Source organism: Ambystoma mexicanum, chromosome 2p (assembly GCF_040938575.1).
Source record: "Ambystoma mexicanum isolate Mex_15411 chromosome 2p, UKY_AmexF1_1, whole genome shotgun sequence".
Lineage (NCBI taxonomy): Eukaryota > Metazoa > Chordata > Amphibia > Caudata > Ambystomatidae > Ambystoma > Ambystoma mexicanum.
This window is the reverse complement of record NC_090923.1, coordinates 163386598-163411475: the sequence shown is the minus strand read 5'-3', so window position 1 is coordinate 163411475 and position 24878 is coordinate 163386598. Positions and strand designations below refer to the sequence as shown.

General features: G+C 45.6%; 1 protein-coding gene across 3 annotated transcripts in view; it reads right to left on the bottom strand.

Annotated features, from left to right (window-relative positions):
* The window catches only part of FGD5 (FYVE, RhoGEF and PH domain containing 5), a 640152-nt gene that overhangs the window by 26577 nt on the left and 588697 nt on the right, over nucleotides 1-24878 (bottom strand). For all 3 annotated transcript variants that reach the window (XM_069643415.1, XM_069643418.1, XM_069643416.1), the window contains exons 17-19: nucleotides 24040-24142; nucleotides 23557-23693; nucleotides 2209-2337 (exon numbers count right to left, since the gene is read on the bottom strand). In XM_069643415.1, the coding sequence (XP_069499516.1) occupies nucleotides 2209-2337; nucleotides 23557-23693; nucleotides 24040-24142 (369 nt within the window). The remainder of the gene's footprint in view (nucleotides 1-2208; nucleotides 2338-23556; nucleotides 23694-24039; nucleotides 24143-24878) is intronic.

Below are 24878 nucleotides of genomic sequence, written 5' to 3'. Positions count from 1 at the left end.
GGTTTATAGGTACATATATGTGAATGCTTTTCAGGTGACATTCCAAACTGGGGGCTAATAACTGAGAATCACAAAGGGAAGCTCATTAAGAAGTCAAAAGTTAGAATGTGTACGCCATGTAAATATGTCCACCTTATAGATTCTTCCTGATGTAGCCCCTAGTAGCTGCGAGAGCTTGTGCTTCATCATTCAACCGCTCATCCAGTTTGCACAAATGAGTGACACTTCCTCAATGGCAATGCCGAGTCCGCGGCAACTCTTTTGTTACTAGGCACCTCAACTTGGGATAGCAGTTCTTTCTAATGTGCCCTCTTACCATCTGGTAGAACCACTGCCCGTGTCTGTGTTACCTGGGCTGATCTCTTATAATCCCTTCTAAACACTGGAAGCCGCCTTCTATTCCTTGTTCTTCCAGTTGGGTAGGAGTTGGCTCTGTAGGATGCACTTCCTTCTCACCTAAAGGATAATTTACTTCAATGCCTGTTTGCCTGGCTAGTTGAGATCTGACCCACACAATTGTCCCCAATACTGATCATCAAGGACATTCTACCATTGTGAAACATAGACAACTGTTCTTGCATTTAAAACAGACCCTTCCTTAAAAGTAGGCGTTATTCCGCTGCCTTAAGCACGCTAGCCACCATGGTTCAACATGTATGGGAACCAGAATAAGTGCAGTCATTCACACATAGTTAATTGTACACCAACTTAAGTATTTGATGACCCAAGGTCTAGTTTTCATCACCTCTAGGAGTTGTGACTGCAGTGTACATAGATGTTTGCATATCTTTCATTGATTTTTAAGTCCGTATTTCCATAATTTCCATTTTTTTTTAAAAATATTGATATTCATCAAAAAAGTAAAAAAAGGAGATATATTTTTAAAATTTTAAGGTAAAAAACAGAAACACACACTTTTTTAAGGAGATTCGTCCATATCCAGTTGCCCTCACTGCATCCCTTCCTGAGTTTTGTAATAAATAAAGATCTATTGTTGATATCCCACAGCCGCCGAATCATGAATTACAGGATATGGAGTATTGGTAAAAGCCTTGCAGTAGAGGTTTTCCTCCACAAATGTGCTGGGATTTTAAGTGGTGGAGCTACATTGCTTTTGCTTGTCATATGATGACTAATGGAGAAGGCTTTAGTCACGTGATCTGAAGATGGTAAGGGTAAAGAGTTGTCTACTGTTTTATTGCGTTGACTTGAAAAGGGAAGATTCAGAATATGTTTCAATGGGTGAGTGGGGCCAACCGTGAGATGTTACAGGTCAACAGTACTTGAGGCTGAAGTAAAGGTATTGGCAGTGTGTACATCCGCCCACCTATATCATGTGATCCAAATCAATTCTTATTAGTAAAACTAAATCCGCTATGTCATCACCAGAAATGAGATAAGATGAAAGCAAAAAAGGCTGTTACAAAAGAGATAGCGGCCATGGAAGTGCCTGTAGCACCACTCTGGGTGCCATTATTAATGGTATGATTTTGACTGCAATAAGGTCACAGTTGATCCATTTGCAGATATTTTTCAATACCAGGGCGGTCTATAAAACGAGCAGGACAGTGCATGGAGAGCTTGGTGGATACACTTTGGACCAAAACCTTTTTGAGATAGATTTCTGTCGAGGTTGTTAAGTCTAGAGTGGAAGGATTGTAGAACACCTTTGCAGGATTACCGTCAACCACATAGGTTGTACACCCACACGTATAGTTTGTAACAGTTTTTGTTGAGACAGTTTAAACTATATTGAAACCAGAAATCCGACCCACCATCAACAAATGGCAGAGGTATATTATAAATGATATTTTCCTGTTTGTGCATGTACTAATATATTGCCAGGTTAGATGTAACGAAAAGTATTTCTTGACTTTTAATTATAAATATACTGTTTAGAGCTCTTGTGCTGTGCTGCAATGTTGACGATACGAGGCATCATGCCCTTGTGGGTTAATGTGCCTGCTGCAGACCATCAGGTTACTAATTTAAATCCCAGAGGGATGACCTGCATTAAGTCATTTCAAGCAAGGTAGGCTGGGTACCACTGATTAGAGAAGTGGTGACACATCTGTCATTATAGTGCTGAGAAACATGATTTAGACTGTGCATGATCAACTACTTAAACATAGGTATTATTAAAACAGGCATCAGAAATGAACAGTCCACAGGCTCACTGTGATGCAGAGCCGAGAATGTGACACGCACCTCACTTGCCGTGTAGGTGTAGAGTACTTTGCCCTTGATAACGAACCAGAGTTTCTTCCAGTGCCTTTTGCCCCTCTTGCATCGGTGCAGGTAGCCGCGGATTGCAGAGTCCTCGCCTGAAGCTGCTGCCTGGAAGAAGACAAGACAGTCAATTACACCCAGCGCCCCTGTGCCTTCTGAAAACACCAGCTATTTGAGATAAAATGTACCGCAAAGCGGTATAGATGAAGATGCTAAACCTAACTAGCAAACAATGTAGAAATCCTGCCACTCATGACCAGGGACTTCCATACAGAAATATATCCAGTTTTATTATTTAAAAAAATCCAACATTGACTGAAACCCATTTTGTCAACTTTATTTCCTTTTGGAAATCAGGTAACATCAAAGAGAATTAAGGTGTTTCGCACCACATAGAGCTTTTTCAAGGATCCTCCCAGCCCTTTTCATAGCATCCATTTTCATTCATGGTTTACGTAGGTCCGTGTTTTGAATTGATGGTGGTCATCTTGATCTAATATAGGAATGGCATATCTTAGATTTTGTAGAATAATATTTACAAAATATCAGTGATTCAATGGCTTTTTCGTTTCAAATGAGAATGAACGGAAAAGGGCTCCTCTTCTTTTGCATCGGAACAAGTAGTGTTCTATGTTTCAGACTGTTTTCTTTACTCAGCTGAGTTTACAACATTTTATATGAACTGAGAAACACCATCTGTCTTCCTGCATTGGTAGTCTCTTTCCTGAGACACCGGCCTATGGAGTCCTGAGGGTTATAGACCTGCTGCTCATCTCTCCTTTTCTTGATTGATCCCTGTTGAGCTCCACCTTTCTTGAAAGTGCATTGAACATTGAATTTCCTCAGGAATTTAAAGTTGTTCATCCATGTTGCCTATAGTTAAAGTATTAGGTGGTAGAAAATCCAACACCAATTCCAACACTTCTTGTTCCCCTTTTGTAAGTGTTTCGGTTCCTCATCGGATGGGTTTGCATTTCTTCCCTTTCTTTTTTTTCCTTGACCCTACATAACGAAGTGATTTTGTCTATACAATTGTTCTTTATTTTCCCATTGTGATTGGTGTCTTCTTCTGATGTTAATATTTGATGGATTCAAGTTAAAGTTGATGGATTCAAGTATATATATATATATTTTGTTTTGTCCTGTTTCATCAGTGATTGGTTCACACAATTTCTCTGAAAGTGGTAAAAGCATTAACCAAATGCATATATTCACCTGTTTAGTTAATCTTCCTTACATTTCTTGGAGTTTCTTGCCTTCCCATATTTTATCTCATATATTTATTTTTTTAGTTTCAATATTTTTATTTGGGAGAGTTGCCACATTTCTATATATCAGTTTAATTTTGATACATCTCCAGTTTTATATGCATTTTAGCCTTTTTTGTATTTCTCTTGTTAATACTTAATACTTTACTCTCTTCCTTGGCTTTCTGATTGTCTTTCTTGGCACATTTCACCATCATCTTTCTAGAACATTTGTCCATAATTTTTCTCTTCTCCGGATCTAGAACATCTTAGGAGGTGATGGTAAAATTTTTCAAACCTCTGGAATTGTATCCACTTTGAAAAAATTTGCACATATCTAGTAGACATACCTTACCTTGTCTTCCTGTTATCACCCATTGAGGTGATAATCCATAACGAAAATAACTATCAACTATCTACTAGTGTTCAAATAAGGTGACAAGGTCCAACGATCGATTCACAGAAAAACCCAAATGAACAGAGCTAATAGATCTTGCTGTATACGCACTCTAAAGATTGTGGTGGAAGGATGCAAGACAACCTCCCTAAGGTGTTTCCATGGGAAATTGCAGACGTTCAGCTATATACATTTAGCCTAGCTTAGCATAAGATGAAATAACATACCATAACATGACACAATGTGACATCACATGACGTATTTTAGTGCACAGTTATTGGTCGTGATCAGTGCTGGAATGGGATTAGGACAAAGTTATAGCTTCCACCGATTCACAGAAGCAGTGCTGCCTAGTCAATGGCAGTGCATGATTCCTTAATGATTGGAGCCTCACCACTAAGGCAAGATACTCTCTCAGAGACCCCTCACCCCCACTCACTCACCAGCCTCTTTGCTCAAAAGGCCCACAGATGTGCAAACAATGGGGGAAGGCTTTGGTGGAGTGGACTGCTGCCAATTGGAAGTACAGAGGCCACCGCGGTTCTCACCATCCATCAGATAGCAACAGACTTTGCCCCCCTATTTCATTACGGTTAACTCAAGTGGCAGGACTTGAAAATGAGGGTATTGAGTATTTGGGGAGGTTGTAGATGCTCTGAAGCTCAACCTTGTGACCCTCTTCTTAAGAAATCCTCTGCCGACCCCTCCAGCCTGGCTAACCATCACTCAATCGCCATCACTCCTTTCCTGGGCAAACTCCTTGAAAAGCTTAATCTTCACACTGAATCGGTTGGTTGTCTCCATGACCATCAGTCTGGCTTCAGAGCTGCCAGAAGCACGGAAAATGCTCTACTGAATATCCGTGAAGACCTGCTCTCCAATCTCGATTCCAACACCCCTGTGTCCTCATATTACTTGATCTTTCTTCTGCCTCTGACACGGTAAACCATGCCATCCTGCTCAACCGTCTCTGTGATAACCTGGGTATCACCGATCAGGCCCTTCTTTGGCTGACCTCTTTCCTCTCCGATCGTCCCTCCCAGGTCCAACTCTGGTCCTTTCTCTCCTCTATCTCTACCTGTGGTGCTCCGCTCCTTTGCCCCAAGTTTTCGGTGCTATGTGGATGTCACTCAACTCATCTTTCGGCTCCCTTCCGCCACCTCTTCTTCTCTCATCTCTGACTGTCTGTCCGCCATCCAGGAATGGTGTGCCGCCAATTATCTCTGCCTTAATGCCAGTAAGACCGAGATTCTCCTCATCGGCACACCTACTCCCTCCTTTCCTGCCCCTCTCTGGCCGGCCTCTCTTCGCCCTCTTCCTGTTCCCACCTGTGAGGCTAAAGACCTCGGGGTCATATTCGACGTCACACGTTCCTTCTCTCCTCACATTTCTGACGTCTCTAAGAAGTCACACTACCAGCTGCACCTCCTAAGAGGTATTTTTCCTTTCCTCTCCTTCCCCCAGAAGCTCACTGTCTCCAGAGCTCTGGTTCTCTCTAGGCTAGACTACTGCAAAAGCCTCTTTCTAAATCTGCTTGCCTCTACTCTCCGCCCTCGCAACTCATCCAAAACTGGACTGCAAGACTTGTCCTTGGCCTCAAGCCCAGGGATCGCATCTCTCCAGGACTGAAATCTCTGCACTGGCTCCCAGTGGCGGAGAGGATTACGTTAAAAACCCTCTGTATTGTCCACAACGCCTTCTGGGGCCTGGGACCTAAATATCTTCAACTCTCTCTTCCTAAATATCTTCCTTCTTGAGCTCTTCACTCATCTGCCTCCAACTCCCTCAGGGTCAGTTGCTTCTCCAAACAGCGAGTTGGTGGTAGATCTCTTTCCTCTGCTGGTGCCTCCCTCTGGAACAGCCTCCGTGCCTCTCTGAAACTTTGCTTCTACTTTCTATCCCCCTCTCCCCTGCTGATCTCCTGGCTGATTCTGAAACTGCACTGGTTACCCAGCTACCCTCTGATCTTGGGCCTGGTCCCCTCCCCGCCAGTTGCACACTTGCACTGCCCCCATGGCAACCCTTCCACTCTGAGACTGTTTCTGTATCCCTACAGCCCCTCCTAGCAGTTCACACCTGATATCTGCACTTACCCTTGCACTTGCCACCAGCTGGCTGCGCTTTTATTTATTGTCTTTATTTATTTCAATGTTACAATATGTACTGCACTGCCCCTTCCCCTCCCCTTTTCCCCTTCCCCCTTCTCCAGCACTTGTACGATCTCAATGTCACCTGGCCTATTAGGATCGTTGTCCCTGTTGTCCCTCTGTTTCCCCTCCCTTGCCTCGTCGCGCCTTGAAACACTTGTGTATAGGTGCGTTATAAATGCCATATCATGTCATATCATTGAACTGGGGCTGAGTTTGAACTTGTAATTGGAAGGAGAATATATACTTGGACCAAATGCTGCATCACATCATTATTCATAAAGCAATGCCAGAGGCCAGATGGGAATATGACGTGCACTGATTTGCAGAAACTAAAGATCAGCAAATGTATGGTGCTGAGGCAGAGTAATGTGGGACCGCTACATCTATTCAGCAATACACGAACATCGACATCACCACTCTGTCTTGCACACAGTCTATTTTTCTCTTCTGGTTGCCCAAAAGAGACCATATCACTTTCACACCTATTGGGTTCAAGCACTATACAACTCCAAAATGACATGGACCGCATTACGAGTTGGGCGGTATTCTGATTGTAAATGCGCCGGAATACCGCCCAAAAGAATTACTGTTACAGCCACTTAGACCAGCGGAGCTACCACCGGATTACAAGTGGTGTTGGCAGAGGAAATCCCCATTTATTCAGATTTCGTTGGACTCTATGGGGCTTTTTCAGCAGAATTACCTATGGCGGAATTACTGCCACAGTAATTCTGCCAATTTTGCTGATTTTTCGGCAGTCGGAGGATTTACCTCTGTAACCACCAATTTGTTTCCAACATTGCCATACTTGCAATGAGACCCATAATTTAAACATGGTGTACCATTAAGCAGCACTTGGGACCTCTTTCAGAGTTTGGAGGTATTTCCTTTGGAAATACTGTCAAACTCGACTACTGCTACTGCATGTGGTAGGGTCTGCATAACCCATGCAGACCCTTCGATTATTACCCATTTTTGAATTCCATAGAACTCAATGGGGATGTTATAATTACTGTATAAGGCAAGTACCACACATGGTTATTACTTTTTGTAGCAATTGTTTTGCATAGAGGAAATATCCTCCACACAAAACAAGGTGGAATTTCAAACTTTCATTCCGGAATTGTAAATTTGGCAGTGCAGTGAACATGGCAGTAACGGGATTATTGCCACTTTCACCACAATTTTTACTGCCACTTTTTTTTTTTTACCCCTCTTCCAATTTCTGAATGAAGCCCTTATTCTGTGCTGCCGATAATCAAGGTGGATGGCAGCAGAAGGTTCAGTGTTCAGGACCAAAGGTCCACTGGACTCAGGGCGGTATAGACCAGAAGGCTCATGGCTAGGAACCAATACGATACAAGAAGATGTTCATTGATGGATAGCGGTTGAAATCATCGATCATTAGAGAGATCAATCGACGAAATCAAGACAGAGTGAGATAGAGAGCCAGAGAGAGATATGACAACCCCACTCAGGGGTGCCTGGGACCCACAAGAGGCCCTGGAAAGAATATTCAAAGTGGCCCCATATTACATATTTTGAGCATGCCCAACCCATAGGAAAATCTGGAAAAAAAATAGACAACCCCGCAAAAAAGGCCCACGTTGCAGATGCCTACCAGGAAATCTCCAGAGTTCCCTATAGGCTAGTCCATCCCTGTCCACACCCCATCAAATCAAGCACACGTAATCCAGAAACCAGTGATGGAAGGGTTGAAGAGTCGGGCAAGGCGCCACATACATGATATTAGATCGTGCAAAGCAATTGGGGCCTCTGCTAGAATTTGCTGTCCACATCAAATCTATCAAATCTACCCCTCCCGTCCCCCCAAGCCGCCTTGACCAACTGCCAAAGCTGTGGTGGAAGGGAGGGACAGTGTTCGGAAGAGCTTAAGGAATAGATCAGAAGGCATGAACGATGGCAATGCCGGAGGTGTAAACTTGACCATCAAACACAGCATTCTTCTGTGTATCTTGCAGAACAGTACGGGTGGGGTAGTATTAATCTAGTTATACAATGGAATGCAAATTATAGGATTTTCATTAATTGCTACAACCCCTTACAGCGATTGGCCCATTCCCCCTTTCGATGCCTTGGTCTCACCCCGTGGTATACTAGTGGGAACCCAAAGCCTATTTGTTGCACAAAGTTCAGACGAGCCACAGCTTATTCTAGAGTTTCTAGCACTGGCGACCTGAAGGAAAAAAATCAGCATTCTCATAGTCATTGCCAAATGAATGCCTGAATCCTGCTTGCGCCTTAGTGATGGTTATTGAAAGGATGAAGGCATGCACACCGAGTAAGTGCACAAAAACGTCTTTAATTGCCTTCAAGTAGTACAGCAGAAGACCTCCAGCACATCCACCAGCATCTCAATCTCCAACTGACACTTCCCCTGAACCACAACATTCCATCGGGCTAGAGACCGCCGCATTCCAGCCCCTGTTCCACATTCCGCAGAGGGACACATCATAACAGTTATGAATCATTGGCGACTTTCCAACCCTCACTCTTCAGTATTGTTTAAGTCACCCAGTGTGTGACCAAACGTCGGCCCTACGCTTGCTGTGCCTAGATACCCAATCTACACCGCAGTGATGATGCCCAGCGAGGCCAGAATATGTCTGGGGTTCCTTGTAGTCTTGTGCAGAAAGAATGTGACCAACATTCCAGGTTGGACTCCCCATTCTGGGCCCAACAAAGCGTAATTTTAAAGCGGCTGTGCAGCTTCTGGCATGCCAACTCGGGTGGAAAACTGTGGTTTAGCGGCTTGCCCATAGCAATGCCAGAAGCGATTAATGTTTCTATCAAAACCTTTCATCCATCACTTCAGGTTTTACTTATCAGTACTGAAAGTAAAAACATCCCAAAATCACATCCCTGCCAAAAATCAATATACTACTGTAAATTATGTTTAATAACGCTGATCTAAATACCCCAAAGCGCCTAACTAAACGTACACACTCTCTTAGAAACATTTACTAAAATATCTTTGTATACCCAAATCGACTGGCTGTGGTTTCATTCTGAGATGTAAAAGTGCTCTCTTGGAATATGGGGGATCCTCAGACCGCATTCGAGATAGGCCATAACTTAAGCAATCTGACTAAAAACCTCTGTACCTGAAAATGTTAATTTGTGAAATGCAAGTAAAAAACAACTAGGTGGACTCCACTAGTACTGGTTTATGTACAGCAGCTCGTGTTCTACAATAAACATTCCCTATGTAGCTCTCCACTGCTTCTCGGAGCTAGATCTGTGCTACATCAAGTACCTTAACAAGTCATGGCCTGGATCCATGTTGGATTTTCAGGATGCCCCTCATTAATATTCATGAGATCAATTTGCATACACTGATTCTAAATGTATGCAAATATTTTCTCATCAATATTAATAAAGCGGCTCTCAAGGCCTTGGGTAGGACAACCCAGGGAGATGGTTGTAGCTGAAATTCTTTTAAACATATACAAATAAAAGAACACAAACAATCGGTGAGGATGCATAATTAGGCAACACTGTGTCCCCTGTCTCAGAAAATAGCCTGTATGTGCCTGGGGATTCACATCAGTCTCTAAGCCAACTGTAGCCTTTCCTGCAATTTACCGTGCACCGGGGTTTAATCGAAAAAATATAATAATGTAGTAATTTACTTTGTGGGAGTACATTAGGCATTTATATAGCAGGTGAGGGTGTATTGATAAAAAGGTGTGGGTGAGGGCGGTTAGGGGATTGGTAAGAAGTATGGGGAACACCACTTGAAAACTAAATAAATTGAAGCAACTTACCATGAAATAAATTACCACAAAGTAATATATTTTGATGAAACAACGTAGAACCCATTTTACATCAAACTATGGTACTCTCCTGACACCTAGTGGCCAGAAAGAGCAACACTATATGGAATGATATCTTCTTAATGATTCGGGTACTTTAACAAGGCAGTAAAACTGCTCTTCATCTCGCAAAAGCTTAGAATTTGGAAACCCCACAAAAATCTTTCCATACACCAGGCGTTGCTGATATTGGAATATAGTTGGCAAAGTGCCAACCGACAGCCCTACAGGTTTTTATGCCAATCGGTAACATTGTGGTAATGGGGTATGCACTAGGGGCCAGTAAGTAGGGAGTTGTGTTGGAAGGAAAGGTATGCACTAAGTGTACCTCAATCGCCCATATGCTCCCTCTCCTTAGCATCTTAGTAGCACATCTTACACAAAGGTGAACTACGCGTGGGGGGGGGGGCGGGACTTTGCATGTAAACAGGGCTCAAGCAAACAGTACACGTGGAATATACAGGCCAAAGGAAACATCTCATCTGTTCCGCCAGGAATACTTGCAGAAGCGAACCTAGCTTATGTTGTTGCTACAGAGATCTTTGGAAAGGTAGAGGTACTGCCTTGGATTTGCTGGAATGCACATGAAGCCGCACGAGAGCTGAAACACCCTGAAAAATGTAAGCCGCATTGCAATCTCCAAAAGCAAGCTTAATATAGAGACTAATTAGGGCCTCATTACAAGTTGGCTGGACTGGAAATAAAGTCTCTGTAACAACGTATACCGGCAAATTTACGGACCGGCCAACTCCAAGTCTGCTGGTAGGGTCTCGGATCTACCGGCAGGCCTGACCTGCCAGTAGATCAGGCCCCTACTGACAGATTAATGCCTGAATCACCAGCACCAACGATGCCGGTGATTCGGGCAACCCCATCCCGTGGACTCCTCTGGGATTCCATCGAATGGGGGAGTTACCGGCGTCTCCGCTGCACGTAATATCTCGGTATTACAGGGTTATTGGGTGGTGGAGACGGAAGGGTAGTACACCGGTATTGCACCGGAATTACCAGTGGGATACCAGATAACTCATAATGAGCCCCTTAGTCTAAAAGCATTTAAATAGATATCCCTTGATGCAGAGTGTGTAACTGCCACATAAAGCAGGGGTCTGCAACCTTTAGCTCTCCAGATGTTTCGGACTACAACTCCCATGATATCTGGCAATTGACTATGCTGCTTAAGGATGATGGGAGTTGTAGTCCAAAACATCTGGAGAGCCAAAGGATGCAGATCTTTGACTTCAACCATGCTGCTCAGCTCTGGTAAGCTACACCTGAAACAGTCCTGCCTTTTGGAGCTATCAAATAGGGGCACAACTCATTCATTTGCTGACCTTGCGCCCCTCTCAGCTTTTCATTTAATTCTTAACCCCCTTTTTTAGGGCATGTAGCAAAGAAGACCCTGCTGGCCCGGTACCAGCTGCATCTTCTTTGGATGGTGAAACATATCCTTCCTATGGAATTATTTTGCTGGCTGGTTCATCCGCTTTTATGTCCCATGTTGATGGGGGAATGTGACCTTCTAATGGGTATCCCCTATGGGCTTTATTCCCCCTCAGGTAAGCCTTCGATTCAGCTGCCCGACTAATTACATCTGTGTGTAAGTTTGTCCACATGTCTTAGGCCTTGGCTGTGCGTCACTGGCTATCCCTGGTGACTAGGATTCTATTTAGGCTGATTGACCTATCAATCCCTAGGCTTCCAAAAACCCTCCTATCTTTCTCGTACGATGGGCAGTCGCGGTCCTCTGGTTTTGTCTATTCTTGAATGTACTAAGGTCCAGTCTCCGTGGCTGGCTTTTTCCAAAATGGCTTTCCATTTTAGAATTCCATCCCTGTCTCTCTTTTGGCTTTCACACGAGGGCTAAAAACGGATTATTTCCTCTACTAGCAAATAAGTATTGTTGCATTTCACCTCCTCCCTTTTTACATTTCTCTACGGCCCACTCGATATTAACTGTTATGTGAGTACTTTGCCAGTTTTTGGTTGCATTTCGTGACTTCACAGCGCTCCATTTGCCTAAGGGAAAAGGTTTGCGCCCATAAAAATATGAAACACAAATAAATGCTTTATGTCGATTGAGAAAACAATTTAAACATAGTAATACAGCTGCTGAATTAGCACATTTCCAAATCCAGTTATTAAGCCAACAATCACCTCAAAGACTCCACGAAAATGTGAAACCCACATGAACTGTAGCCCGTCCCACCTAGACCCACATGAACCGTAGCCCATCCCACCTAGACCCACATGAACCTCAGCCTGTCCCACCTAGACCCACATTAACCTCAGCCCATCCCACCTAGACCCACATGAACCGTAGCCCGTCCCACCTAGACCCACATGAACCGTAGCCCATCCCACCTAGACCCACATGAACCTCAACCCATCCCACCTACACCCACATGAACCGTAGCCCGTCCCACCTAGACCCACATTGACCTCAGCCCATCCCACCTAGACCCACATGAACCGTAGCCCATCCTACCTAGACCCACATGAACGTAGCCCGTCCCACCTAGACCCACATTAACCTCAGCCCATCCCACCTAGACCCACATGACCTGTCGCCCATCCCACCTAGACCCGCATGAACCATGGCCCGTCCCACCTAGACCCACATGAACCTCAGCCCGTCCCACCTAGACCCACATGAACCTCAGCCCGTCCCACCTAGACCCACATGAACCGTAGCCCGTTCCACCTAGACCCACATGACCTGTCGCCCATCCCACCTAGACCCACATGAACCATGGCCCGTCCCACCTAGACCCACATGAACCTCAGCCCGTCCCACCTAGACCCACATGAACCTCAGCCCGTCCCACCTAGACCCACATGAACCGTAGCCCGTTCCACCTAGACCCACATGACCTGTCGCCCATCCCACCTAGACCCACATGAACCATGGCCCGTCCCACCTAGACCCACATGAACCTCAGCCCGTCCCACCTAGACCCACATGAACTGTAGCCCGTCCCACCTAGACCCACATGTAACGTAGCGCATCCCACATACACCCACATGAACCGTAGCCCGTCCCACCTAGACCCACATGAACCATAGCCCATCCCACCTAGACCCACACCACATGAACCATGGCCCGTCCCACCTAGACCCACATGAACCATAGTCCATCCCACCTAGACCCACATGAATCATGGCCCGTCCCACCTAGACCCACATGAACCTCAGCCCGTCCCACCTAGACCCACATGAACTGTAGCCCGTCCCACCTAGACCCACATGTAACGTAGCGCATCCCACATACACCCACATGAACCGTAGCCCGTCCCACCTAGACCCACATGAACCATAGCCCATCCCACCTAGACCCACACCACATGAACCATGGCCCGTCCCACCTAGACCCACATGAACCATAGTCCATCCCACCTAGACCCACATGAATCATGGCCCGTCCACCCTAGACCCACATGAATCATGGCCCGTCCACCCTAGACCCACATGAACTGTCGCCCATACCACCTAGACCCACATGAACCATGGCCCGTCCCACCTAGACCCACATGAACTGTAGCCTGTCCCACCTAGACCCACATGTAGCATAGCCCATCCCACCTAGACCCACATGAACCATAGCCCGTCCCACATAGACCCACATGAACCGTAGCCCGTCCCACCTAGACCCACATGAACTGTAGCCCATCCCACCTAGACCCACATGTAGAGTAGCCCGTCTCACATACACCCACATGAACCATAGCCCATCGCACCTAGACCCACACCACATGAACCATGGCCCGTCCCACCTAGACACACATGAACTGTAGCCCATCCCACCTAGACCCACATGTATCATGGCCCGTCCCACCTAGACCCACATGAACTGTAGCCCATCCCACCTACACGCACATGAACCATGGCCCGTCCCACCTAGACCCACATGAACCACAGCCCGTCTGCATAGACCCACATGAACCATGTCCCGTCCCACCTAGACCCACATGAACCGTAGCCCGTCCCACCCATGAACCATAGCCCGTCCCACCTAGACCCACATGAACCATAGCCCATCCCACCCACACCCACATGAACCGCAGCCAGTCCCACCCATGAACCGTAGCCCGTCCCACCTAGTCCTACATGAACCGTAGCCCATCCAACCTAGACCCACATGAACCGTAGCCCATCCCGCCTAGACCCACATGAACTGTAGCCCATCCCACCTAGACCCACATGAACCATGGCCCGTCCCACCTAGACCAACATGAACCATGGCCCGTCCCACCTAGACCCACATGAACCATAGCCCGTCCCACCCGTGAACCGAAGCCCATCCCACCTAGACCCATATGAACCGTAGCCCATCCCACCTAGACCTACATGAACCATGGCCTGTTCCACGTAGACCCACATGAATCGTAGCCCATCCCACCCATGAACCGTAGCCCGTCCCACCTAGACCCACATGAACCGTAGCCTGTCCCACCTAGACCCACATGAACCATGGCTCATCCCATTTAGACCCATATGAACCGTAGACCATCCCACCTAGACCCACATGAACCATGGCCCGTCCCGCCTAGACCCACATGAACCGTAGCCCGTCTAACCCATGCACCATAGCCCGTCCCACCTAGAACCACATGAACAGTAGCCCGTCCAACCCATGAACCATAGCCCGTCCCACCTAGACTCACATGAACCGTAGCCCGTCCCACCTAGACCCACGTGAACCGTAGCCCGTCCCACCTAGACCCACGTGAACCGTAGCCCGTCCCACCTAGACCCACATGAGCCGTAACCCATCCCACATGAACCGTAACCCATCCCACCTAGATCCTCGACTTTAAATAAGTTAAATAATCGCAGACTTCTTACATGACAAACACAAAAGCCTCCGAATAAGAATAGCTCAAATTGCCTTTCCTGGACTACATGGATCTCTGAGTAAGTGAGTCGGCATATTCATAATTCCACTCCCAGAGAATGTACTCTCTCTCTCGAGGCGATCATTTCAGGTGTATCACAGGGGTTCTATTTTATTAAACCAACAGTCTTTTTTCCATGGGTTTTTTCCTAAACTTTTTTTCAAAAAACAAATCGCAAATGTTTCTTTTTCATTTTGAGGGGTCTCGCCCCAACCCCCCAACCCCTATTAATTAAACATTATTCCCTAACTCCCAAGCCCTTACGTACCCTAACCCACTACCCCATATGTTTTTTGTTGAGTTTTTTGGGGAAAGAAAATACCAGTAAAAACCCATCGAAAAAAGGACTGTCAATGCAACAACCTTGTACCATCACAAGGGTTCCTTTCTTAGCCAAACGAGTTAGAAATTCTGTCTAGATTCAATTCATGAACGTTGCGACCAAGGTCGATGTGCAGGGGCTGGAACCTTTGGCATGCCCTATGTTTTGGACTACAACTTCCATCATCCCTTTCCTGGACGGTCAATGGTGGGGATCACGGTATTTATAGGCCAAAACATCTAGAGAGCCACAGGTTGCAGACCCCTACAGAGAAAATGTCGCTGGCTTCCATTCTGCACATAGACTTCATGGACGACAGGGAACCTCACTTTCTGATCCATTATCGAAGAAGTGTTCCACAATTGTTCTTTTCTTTTCTGAGAAACAATTCACAACTCATTACAACCAACTGAGGATCCGAAGTTCACAACAGTGTCACTGACATTTAGCACCACAAAAGAGTCTAGTCTGCTACCAACAACCTCAGCGTCACAGCCCGTCATATCTAGGCACTGGTTACAGACAAGATACCTGCAATAGGTAGGTACAGTATTAGTTAAACAGGTATGGCTTGAGCTTTGTTCTGAACAGAGGATGGGAGGGTTCAGATCGAAGGGAGAGTGGTAGATTGTTCCGGAGGTTGGCTGCCACCACCAGGAATCTGGATCCCCCTGCTCTTTTGCATCAGGGGATAACCCACAAATCTATATGGAAAACATAACAGGATGGACACCAGCTCACCTTTTCCTATGGGACACCCATAATTGTTTTTAATCCAACAATCCTTCATACTGGATTCCAAGCTAAAAGGATGCTGACACTCAGGGCTGACCTTAGTCCCCTGCCACGCCAGCTGGGGGGAGTCTTTCAAGGGCTTCCCGAGCTGGTATAGTGGAAGAAGGCGTGGCAGGCACCCTTTTGTTATTAAATGCAACCGTCAGCACCCTGTTCACATGATTACATCCTCGTTGCGACGTGGGAGTGAGGCGGTTTGCACTGCAATAGGCCGCTCAGGCATTAGCATGAGCGTCCTATTCCAGTGATTAATTACTTGCGAGGCGCCGGAGCAGGGAGGTAGAAAGAAATGTGGCGCATCCTGCCTCCCACCCCTCCCCTAGTTGACCAGGGGTGCACAGGGAGGGAGTGGGGGAAGCAATTTGCCCAGGGCGCTGCGGCCGCTAAGGCCGGCCCTGCTGACACAAACTACAAAAGAAGTGGAGCACGAATTATACCTGCTGCAAAAGAAGAAAAAAAAAAGAAGAATACATACCCATAGTTATTGTTATTGTTGTTATTGTTATTTTGCATTTATATAGCGCCTTATATACCATTGGTATGGTCTGAAGGCGCTGGTAGGTTGAACGCCCTTGGGAACCGAAGTTCAGGTCAGTAGAGAGAGTAGAGGGAGTCCAAAAGTGCGTGTGCGCACCAGGTATGTGTGCAGCTGGTGCAGAAATCGAGTGGTAGCTGCTTCTTAGCTGTAGGTGTGGTGGTTGAGCGGTCAGGAGTATGTGTTCGATCTGGTCAGTTTTACCCAGGACGAGTGTGGCTGCGTTAGGCCTGAGGAGAACGCCTGGCTGGGGGGTGTGAAACCAGCAATGATTACTTAGAGTGATGTGGAGTAAGCGGGAGAATGTAGATATGAGAACAGTTATACCGAATGGTGTCATAGTATCTCTGTGTTCTAGTTGAGTGGTGGTGTAAGGGGGAGAGTAAGCGTGGGGTGTGGTATGATGTATGTTTTCAAGTGTTTCCTTCATTCCAAAGCATATTAAGTATCGTCCGTTGCACATATTCGTCCGTTCCTCATACTCGTCCGCTCCACACATTCGTCCAGTCATTATCATCGTCTAGTTCACACCCTCGTCCAGTCCGCACTCTTGTCCAGTCCGCACGCTTTCTTTGCTGCGGTTGGTGTGAGAGAGGGTAGGGGGTCAGAGGGGGAGACAGAGGCAGCTTCGGTTCTTGCTAGGGCTAGGCGCGCAGTTTTTAGGGAGGGGGAAGGGTGCGGTCGGGGGGGAGGTGGCAGGGGTATGATGGCAAGGCGGGGGGTGGGTGATTGCAGGGTGGGGTGTGGTAGTGGGGGGAGCGGGCACGGGCAGTGCTGGTTGGTCGGCAGTGGGGTTCAGGAGATGAGTGGTCTTGGGTTTCTGATGGGCACTGGTGGAGTTGGTGCGCTCATGATTGGTGTGAGGTTGATTTGGGAGGGTTTTCTGATTGTAGTTCTAGGGTCAGTGACTCACACTTATAGGAACACTTCTGGGCTCAACTAGTCCAGAACTAATTGGTGCTTCTAAGCAATTGGGTATACTTCTAAGTGCAACTTGGTACGGTTCTAAATGCAATTGGGTACACTTTGTTAAGGCAGTTGGGTTTACTACTGAGTTGAGCAACTTTCCAGAGAGGCTAAAGGGCGCAACTTCAAATGTAGATGGATATACTTCTAAATGCATGTGGGAATAGTCTTAAATTCAACTTTCTCAGAGAGGGTATTGGGTGCAATTTCTAAGTGCAATTGGGTACACTTCTAAAAGTTGGTGGGGACAATTCTAAATTCAACTTTCTCAGAGAGGGTGCAGGGTACAGTTCTAGATGCAGGTAGGAACAGTTCTTAATTCAACTTTCTCAGAGAGGCTAATTGGGCGCAGCTTCTAATTAAGATTGGATATAATTCTAATGGAGGTGGGAACAATTATGAATTCAACTTTCCCAGAGAGGGTGCAGGGTACAGTTCTAGATGCAGGTAGGAACAGTTCTTAATTCAACTTTCTCAGAGAGGCTGATTGGGCGGAGCTTCTAAATAAAATTGGGTATAATTCTAATGCAGGTGGGAACAATTCTGAATTCAACTTTCACAGGCTATTGGGCACACTTCTAAATGCAACTTTCACAGATAGGCTATTGGGCACATTTCTAAATTCACAGAGAGGCTGCAGGGCGCACTTTCTAAATGCAACTTTCACATGCTAACATTCACAATTCCATCCAAGATTGGAGATGCTAACATTCACAATTTCATCAAAGAGTGGACATGCTAACATTCACAATTTCATCTAAGAGTGGACATGCTAACATTCACAATTCCATCTAAGAGTGGACATGCTAACATTCACAATTTCATCTAAGAGTGGACATGCTAACATTCACAATTCCATCCAAGAGTGGAGATGCTAACATTCACAATTCCATCTAAGAGTGGACATGCTAACATTCACAATTTCATCTAAGAGTGGACATGCTAACATTCACAATTCCATCTAAGAGTGGACATGCTAACATTCACAATTCCATCTAAGAGTGGACATGCTAACATTCACAATTCCATCCAAGAGTGGAGATGCTAACATTCACAATTCCATCTAAGAGTGGACATGCTAACATTCACAATTTCATCTAAGAGTGGACATGCTAACATTCACAATTCCATCTAAGAGTGGACATGCTAACATTCACAATTCCATCTAAGAGTGGACATGCTAACATTCACAATTCCTTCTAAGAGTGGATATGTTAACATTCACAATTTCATCCAAGAGTCGACATGCTAACATTCACAATTCCTTCTAAGAGTGGACATGCTAACATTCACAATTCCTTCTAAGAGTGGACATGCTAACATTCACAATTTCATCTAAGAGTGGACATGCTAACATTCACAATTCCATCTAAGAGTGGACATGCTAACATTCACAATTCCATCAAAGAGTGGACATGCTAACATTCACAATTCCATCAAAGAGTGGACATGCTAGTATTATGGCACTCTGTTATTGGTAGGTAAGATAGAGTGGCGGGGGTTTTCTGGAGTAGAGTGATTGCTCTACTCCCCACCCATGCCACACTCACGGTTTTTGTTGTTGTTTGTTGGCTTTTTTGGCGTCCCCTGCGGACACCTGCTGACACGTCCTGGAGCCGCCTCTGTAGGAGCCGCCCTTGGCCTCGGGGCCCTTAGCCGCTGGGGCTGCCGGGCAGGGGGCTGCCCTGGGAGGACCGGTGATGAAGGGAGGGATGGGCGGGGCACGAGGTGGGGGGTGGGTGGTACCAGGAAGGGGCGGGTCGCTAGACCGGGAAGGCAGAGCGGATGGCCCAATCAGAGTGCGGGGCGGGCTGGGAGGCGGGAGGGCCCGAGGGGACTGGAAGAGGGAGTGGGGAGAGATGGAGGGGAAGACACGGGGCTCGAGGTGGCCTGGGGGGTGGGGGGGGCTCGAAGGGACTGGAAGAGGGAGTGGGGAGGGATGGAGGGGAAGACACGGGGCTCGAGGTGGCCTGGGGGGTGGGGGGGGCTCGAAGGGACTGGAAGAGGGAGTGGGGAGGGAATGGAGGTGGAAAACACGGGCTCAAGGGGTTCTAGGCCCACGGAATGCCCAGAAGTTAGGGTCAGCCCACGATCCTGGTCACACACTCACTGTAAACAGAGCGCGAATACTAGTATTGCAAGAAATACAGTCTAGATTATGCAAAGCAATTGTACACTGTTATGGCACACAATAGAAAGACTTGCGTCACGCCAAGCCATCCAACCGGGCACCCAATAGAAATACATGTGTCACTGCAAGACATCCGACTGGGCACCCAATAGAAAGACTTGCGTCACTTCAAGCCGTCCAACCGGGCACCCAATAGGAAGAAAACAAGGTTATTCTTCATTACCACTGGTCTTCATCTCTTCGCAGTGCCTCCCCATTTAAACGGACTCCATCTTCCAAAACAGCCTGAAAACCTTTAAGAAAACATTTCTGAAGACACGCTGGGTTTCCTGGCAACACATTAGGATGGCATTTTCAGCTTTGTAGAAAAGACATTCGGTGCCCCAACTGCCAAAATTGAGAAAATACAAACCCTTCACTAGTCCTTTTAGTTGCTATTTAGTGGCACTTTGCCCAAACTAGTGCATTTGAGTACAACGAGGGCGAGATGGGATGTGAGGTGGGATACATAGCTGTGGGTGATGCCATTTTACTCACCAATTCGCTGCCAATGTCCATGCTAATCACTTTACCCATTTTCGTACCCTACCACTCCGAAAAAAACCTTCTCTGATCTATTTCTGCTATCTCTATCATGAAGTAACATCAAATGTGGTGTTGCATAGGGTCTGCCATCGTTATTTCTAAGCAGTCTTCCAAGAGTTAATGGCTTAGTGTCAGCTGTTAATTAGTTCCTGATGTGATAACAATGATGTACCATAGTGTACCTTTAGCCATTGATGCATAAGCAATATGTGTGTCCTTCTATCTGTTCCTCGGAGTGAATACATGTTAAAATAATCATTAGCAAAGCCAGCAGTGCTTGCCTATGTATAGGCATTTGCTACACAAGAGACTGACATCAAATGCTGAGGTATTCACAGCTTTTTCTAGCTGTTCCCATTTTACGGGCAGTTAATACCACAATGGCAGGTCCTAAAAACTGTGTATTCTGTGCTTAGAAATCTTGCCAATTCCTGTTTGGATATATTCCCAGATTCTGCAATGCACAGATTACTTCTGACAAGGTGCATATTTAAAAAAATGTATTTTATTTCATTGTTTAAAGCGTGGACCTAGCTCGAGAGCAGCAGAGCGGCGTACAGAGTGTGGGTAGCCGGCATTTGGGCTGGTGTCTTTTAACAGCAGCGCAGTACTGTGAGGTCTGTGCGTCGTTATGTGCGTCCATTGGAATTAGTCCTTGGTCAGGTGTTGTTCAAAGAGCCAAAGAATGGCTCAAAATGGGTTCTGATGGACTATCCCATGTATTAATAATGACCAGCTGTAGGCATGTCTGAGAATTATCCACTAACACGACTCATTGTGCGCAATGCGCACCAGCACTCCCAGATTAATGGTCTGCTTCATGTATCGGAATATATGTGCTTTAATAAAGTCCTTGGACCTACCAAACACACGTGTCCACATGCAACCATGCTTGACTCATAGATGGAACACGAATGTCAAATAATGATGTAGGGTATGTTTCCTATTCTTCGACCTGCCAAACAGATCAGCATTAATGTATGGTTTAGGTGCCGGCCTATTTAGACATGTGGCTGCATTGCTGTTACTTATTTAAGAACTGTGACGTAATATTCATCTTCTTCAGAGGTTGAGGTTTCCATAATACAAAAATACCTAATGGCTTGTTTTCATAGTAAAGTAGATCCTACAAATCATTTAAACAGAGTGAATTATATAAGGTTAAAATGAATAATAACATTCGGGACTTCAAATCCCATAATTCTCCTAATACTAAGACAAGGAAGACGAGCCCAGTGTTGCAGAACTGTAGTGTGAAGTCTAGGGGTTATAAAGACCCACACCTGAGTGGGACTTTACCATATTTGAAGCCCCTTCAGGTACAGGCTATTAGAAAGAAGCAGTGGGCGCAGCAGAAGCAGAAGGAAGAAGATGCTGTTGAATTGTTGAGCTGTATCTTCAGTGGGACGCGGTGCAGAGAGAGTTGCAGAATTTTGGAATCCTGAATGCAGGGAACGCGCAGCGGGAAGTGGTGCTGAGACTAGCTGTCCTGTAGGAGAGAGACGCTCTCCTGCTGAAGCATTCTACTCCGGTGGGTGGCGCTCACTGGAGTATGCAAGGAGCAAAGAAGGCTCCCTTTCCAGAAGGCGTGAGCAACGGCAGTGTTACCAGAGCTGTCAGATGCCCAAACAGTCCCAACAGAAGTACCAGTTAAAGCTGCAGCTGGTCCAACGGAAGCGCAAAGAAAGACTGGTGAGTTTGCAACCCTTTTGAATACTGAACTGTTGAGCTGAAGACATTTTGGCATAACTCTTATGTTGAGAGAGACAGATTGGAAAAATATTCTAACCGCCATTATTAAAGTAAGGAGGGGACAATATTCGAATAAAATGAATATTAAGGGAGATTAGCTGAAAACGATGATAATAACCAGCCTTGCCCAAGCTAAAAAAAGGCAATTATAAATTAAAAGGGTTTACAGCTTTCCTAATGAGGGATAACTGAAAAATAAACATTACCAGCAGCTAATTGGTGGTGTAAAAGGAACCTAAAGAAACCCTCCTTGTAGAAATCTTCAAGGGGGAGAGGAATATAACCTGCATTGTATGTGGCAAACAAATCTGTGGGAAAAATAATGTCAATGTGCATTGTACCATAGTGGAAGAAGTTGTGTCCCCATTTTGGTTGTTGAAATTCAAAGGCTTTTCCAAGAAGCAGTTTTTTTAAAATTACATTTCCACATTGAGGATCTAGGTGTGGAGAGTTTGAAGCAAGCCTCACGACAGTGTACTTGTAGCAGTGGTAGGAGTATTATCCTTGCAGGCGAGCATAGCAGGAAAGGGACTATTAGTGGTTAGTGGACCAGGAAGAAGACAGTTAAAAAGAAGTTTGTGCTGGAAAGAAAGTGGCAAGTCCACTCATGTGTTATGATGAACTGTGGTAAAACCATCCTGACAAAACATTATTTTTTATGAAGAAGAAATTTGAAAGTGGTTGTTCTTCAAAGAAGTGGAATTATTGAATACTGACTGGAAGTGTGAAGACAAAGGGCCTCATTACAAGTCCGGCAGTAAACCTGCCGGTGCTACTGGCGGGTTGCCGCTGGATTTGTAAGATTTACCAGCGCCTGGCTTGACGGTAACACTGGGGGATTACAACCCTGATGTTCTGGAAAGTCAGGCACCAGTAAATTGTAATTCCCCATTCCCATTGAGTCCAACGGACTCAATGAGAATGGGGAACACGGAAGCACCGGCACCGTTAATAACGTGGCCGGTGCTTCCTTTATGGCTTGCTTACCATGGCCGCTGTGTCTGGCAGGGTCTGCTTTGTTGGGCACAGCGGCTCCATGAGGCAAACCCATACTGCGCCGGTCTCGAAACAATGGTGCTGGTAGGCTTACCGGCACTGTTGTTTCCAGACCGGCACAGTTGTAATGAGGCCCAAAGTCATTTTTGGTTTATCAAGAAAGAGCTTGTGGAAACGTTGACAATCATCTTGAAGAGTGATACAACCTGGTTAGCAATCCAACACTCTAAGTGCCAAGTGAAATACCCATGGAATGAAAAGAACGTTGTGTTGTATTTGGAGTGGACCTTGGCTATTGAAAAATAAATTTCTTGATTTGAACTTTATTTCCTGAATGAAACCTGGGGAAAGGGATCTGACCTTGGTTACAAGGACACATGTTTACTAAGTTTATGTTTTAATATAATTGTTAATTTGAGTTTAAACGACCATATGATACCTGTATGATTTTGTTGTATGTATAAGTGCAAGGGACAGATACCTTTTGATGTTAGAGTGCTTTCCCTTAGTCTTAGTTTGACAAATAGGGAAATTCTTGTTAGGTTAGGGAAAGCAAGGCGCTTATCTAACCTGTAATATTTAACGAAATGGCTACTTGTCAGGAAGCTCTCTCTACTTTATTGCCTCGTATTTCTGTCCCCTCACAGTACCCAAAAGCTACATGAGGTAGGCCGGTGTCACCAAATGTTCAGGCCTAGCACCAGGCAGCCAGAGTCATACCTCCATGAGAGCTGAAGGGATCTTCTTCTGCCTCTTGAAGGATGAAGGGTGGATGCTGTGGAGCACGGAGGAGAAGGCGTTGGCTGTAAACCTGGAGGGCGGTGGCTGAGGGAAACTCACAACCATCACGGGCAACTCTACAAAACAAGAGTGAAATGGGGAAAGGAAAGTGAAAATGTAGAATTTGTACAAAACCTCACCACATATAACAAAGGCTATGTCTAAACCTACATGGTCTATAATGGTCTTCACAATATAAATGTCTTTTTCTCCCCATTTTCCTGTAATTGACAAGAGTGTGGAGGGCCTAGAAAATATCTCTGTTAATAACGCTTAACAGGAATACACCCGCACTCTTACCGGGCAGATTTAATGGTGCTTAAATAGTAGATCAGCAATAGCTGATCTTGAACAGTTCATAGAAACAATGCAAACAGATGTTACTGTTGTGGATTGTGCACTGAAGGGCTACAGAGCAGTCACCTCGTTTCTTTAGCTCAGCATAGCAGGAATCGCAAACTTTAGCCGGGCGGTCATTCAGGTACCGGAGCGGGTATTTCTTTTTTGAACAATTCCGACATACAATCTGCAAGGAAACAGAACAATTTTAAGTTCAATCAAACCTCCCTTGATCCATCCCTCCTTCCAACTTTTTACCCAACTCTATTCTGCCGTTCCATTCTAAACTCCCAAGGCCTCTTACCGATCACCAGATTTAGTTATTTCTAGGCAGTGTCACTATCGTATTCACTTTCAGCTCACTGCTCTAAAATGACTCAACCACTTCAGTTAATACAGGTTTCTCACCTTAGCATCTATGGTACTGAAGGAGACAGAGGGGAGCTCTGGGGTGGAGCCTGGGAGTTAGTGGAGCTACCCCTTCCAGGCTTCTATGCCCAGATTTCTAAACCATACTGAAGTGCTATGGCACCTGCTCCATTTCCACCTCATGGGAAGATGGTCCAATCACAGAGCGGAAAACCTTGGGACATAATAATGCTTTCTGTCGCTCTCCTAATGTATACATATGCTTTTCTGCCTACTCTTTTCAGCATACATTCTTCTTTTGGTGTCAGATATATTAGGAAATTCATATCAGAACAGTATACAAACAATCTATGCAAATGCTGACTAACATAGGATTGTTTGCAGAGACACGCGTACAATATATTTACACAAGATGTCAGCTTTACGCGGTCTTGTCTACGTTGATCAATTGTTCAATGTGCAACATGGCATTCAAATCAAAGCATCCAAGGTTGGTTTATTTAACACATGTTTCTCTGATGCATTAAAAATGCTGTTACAAGTGCCAGTAAATC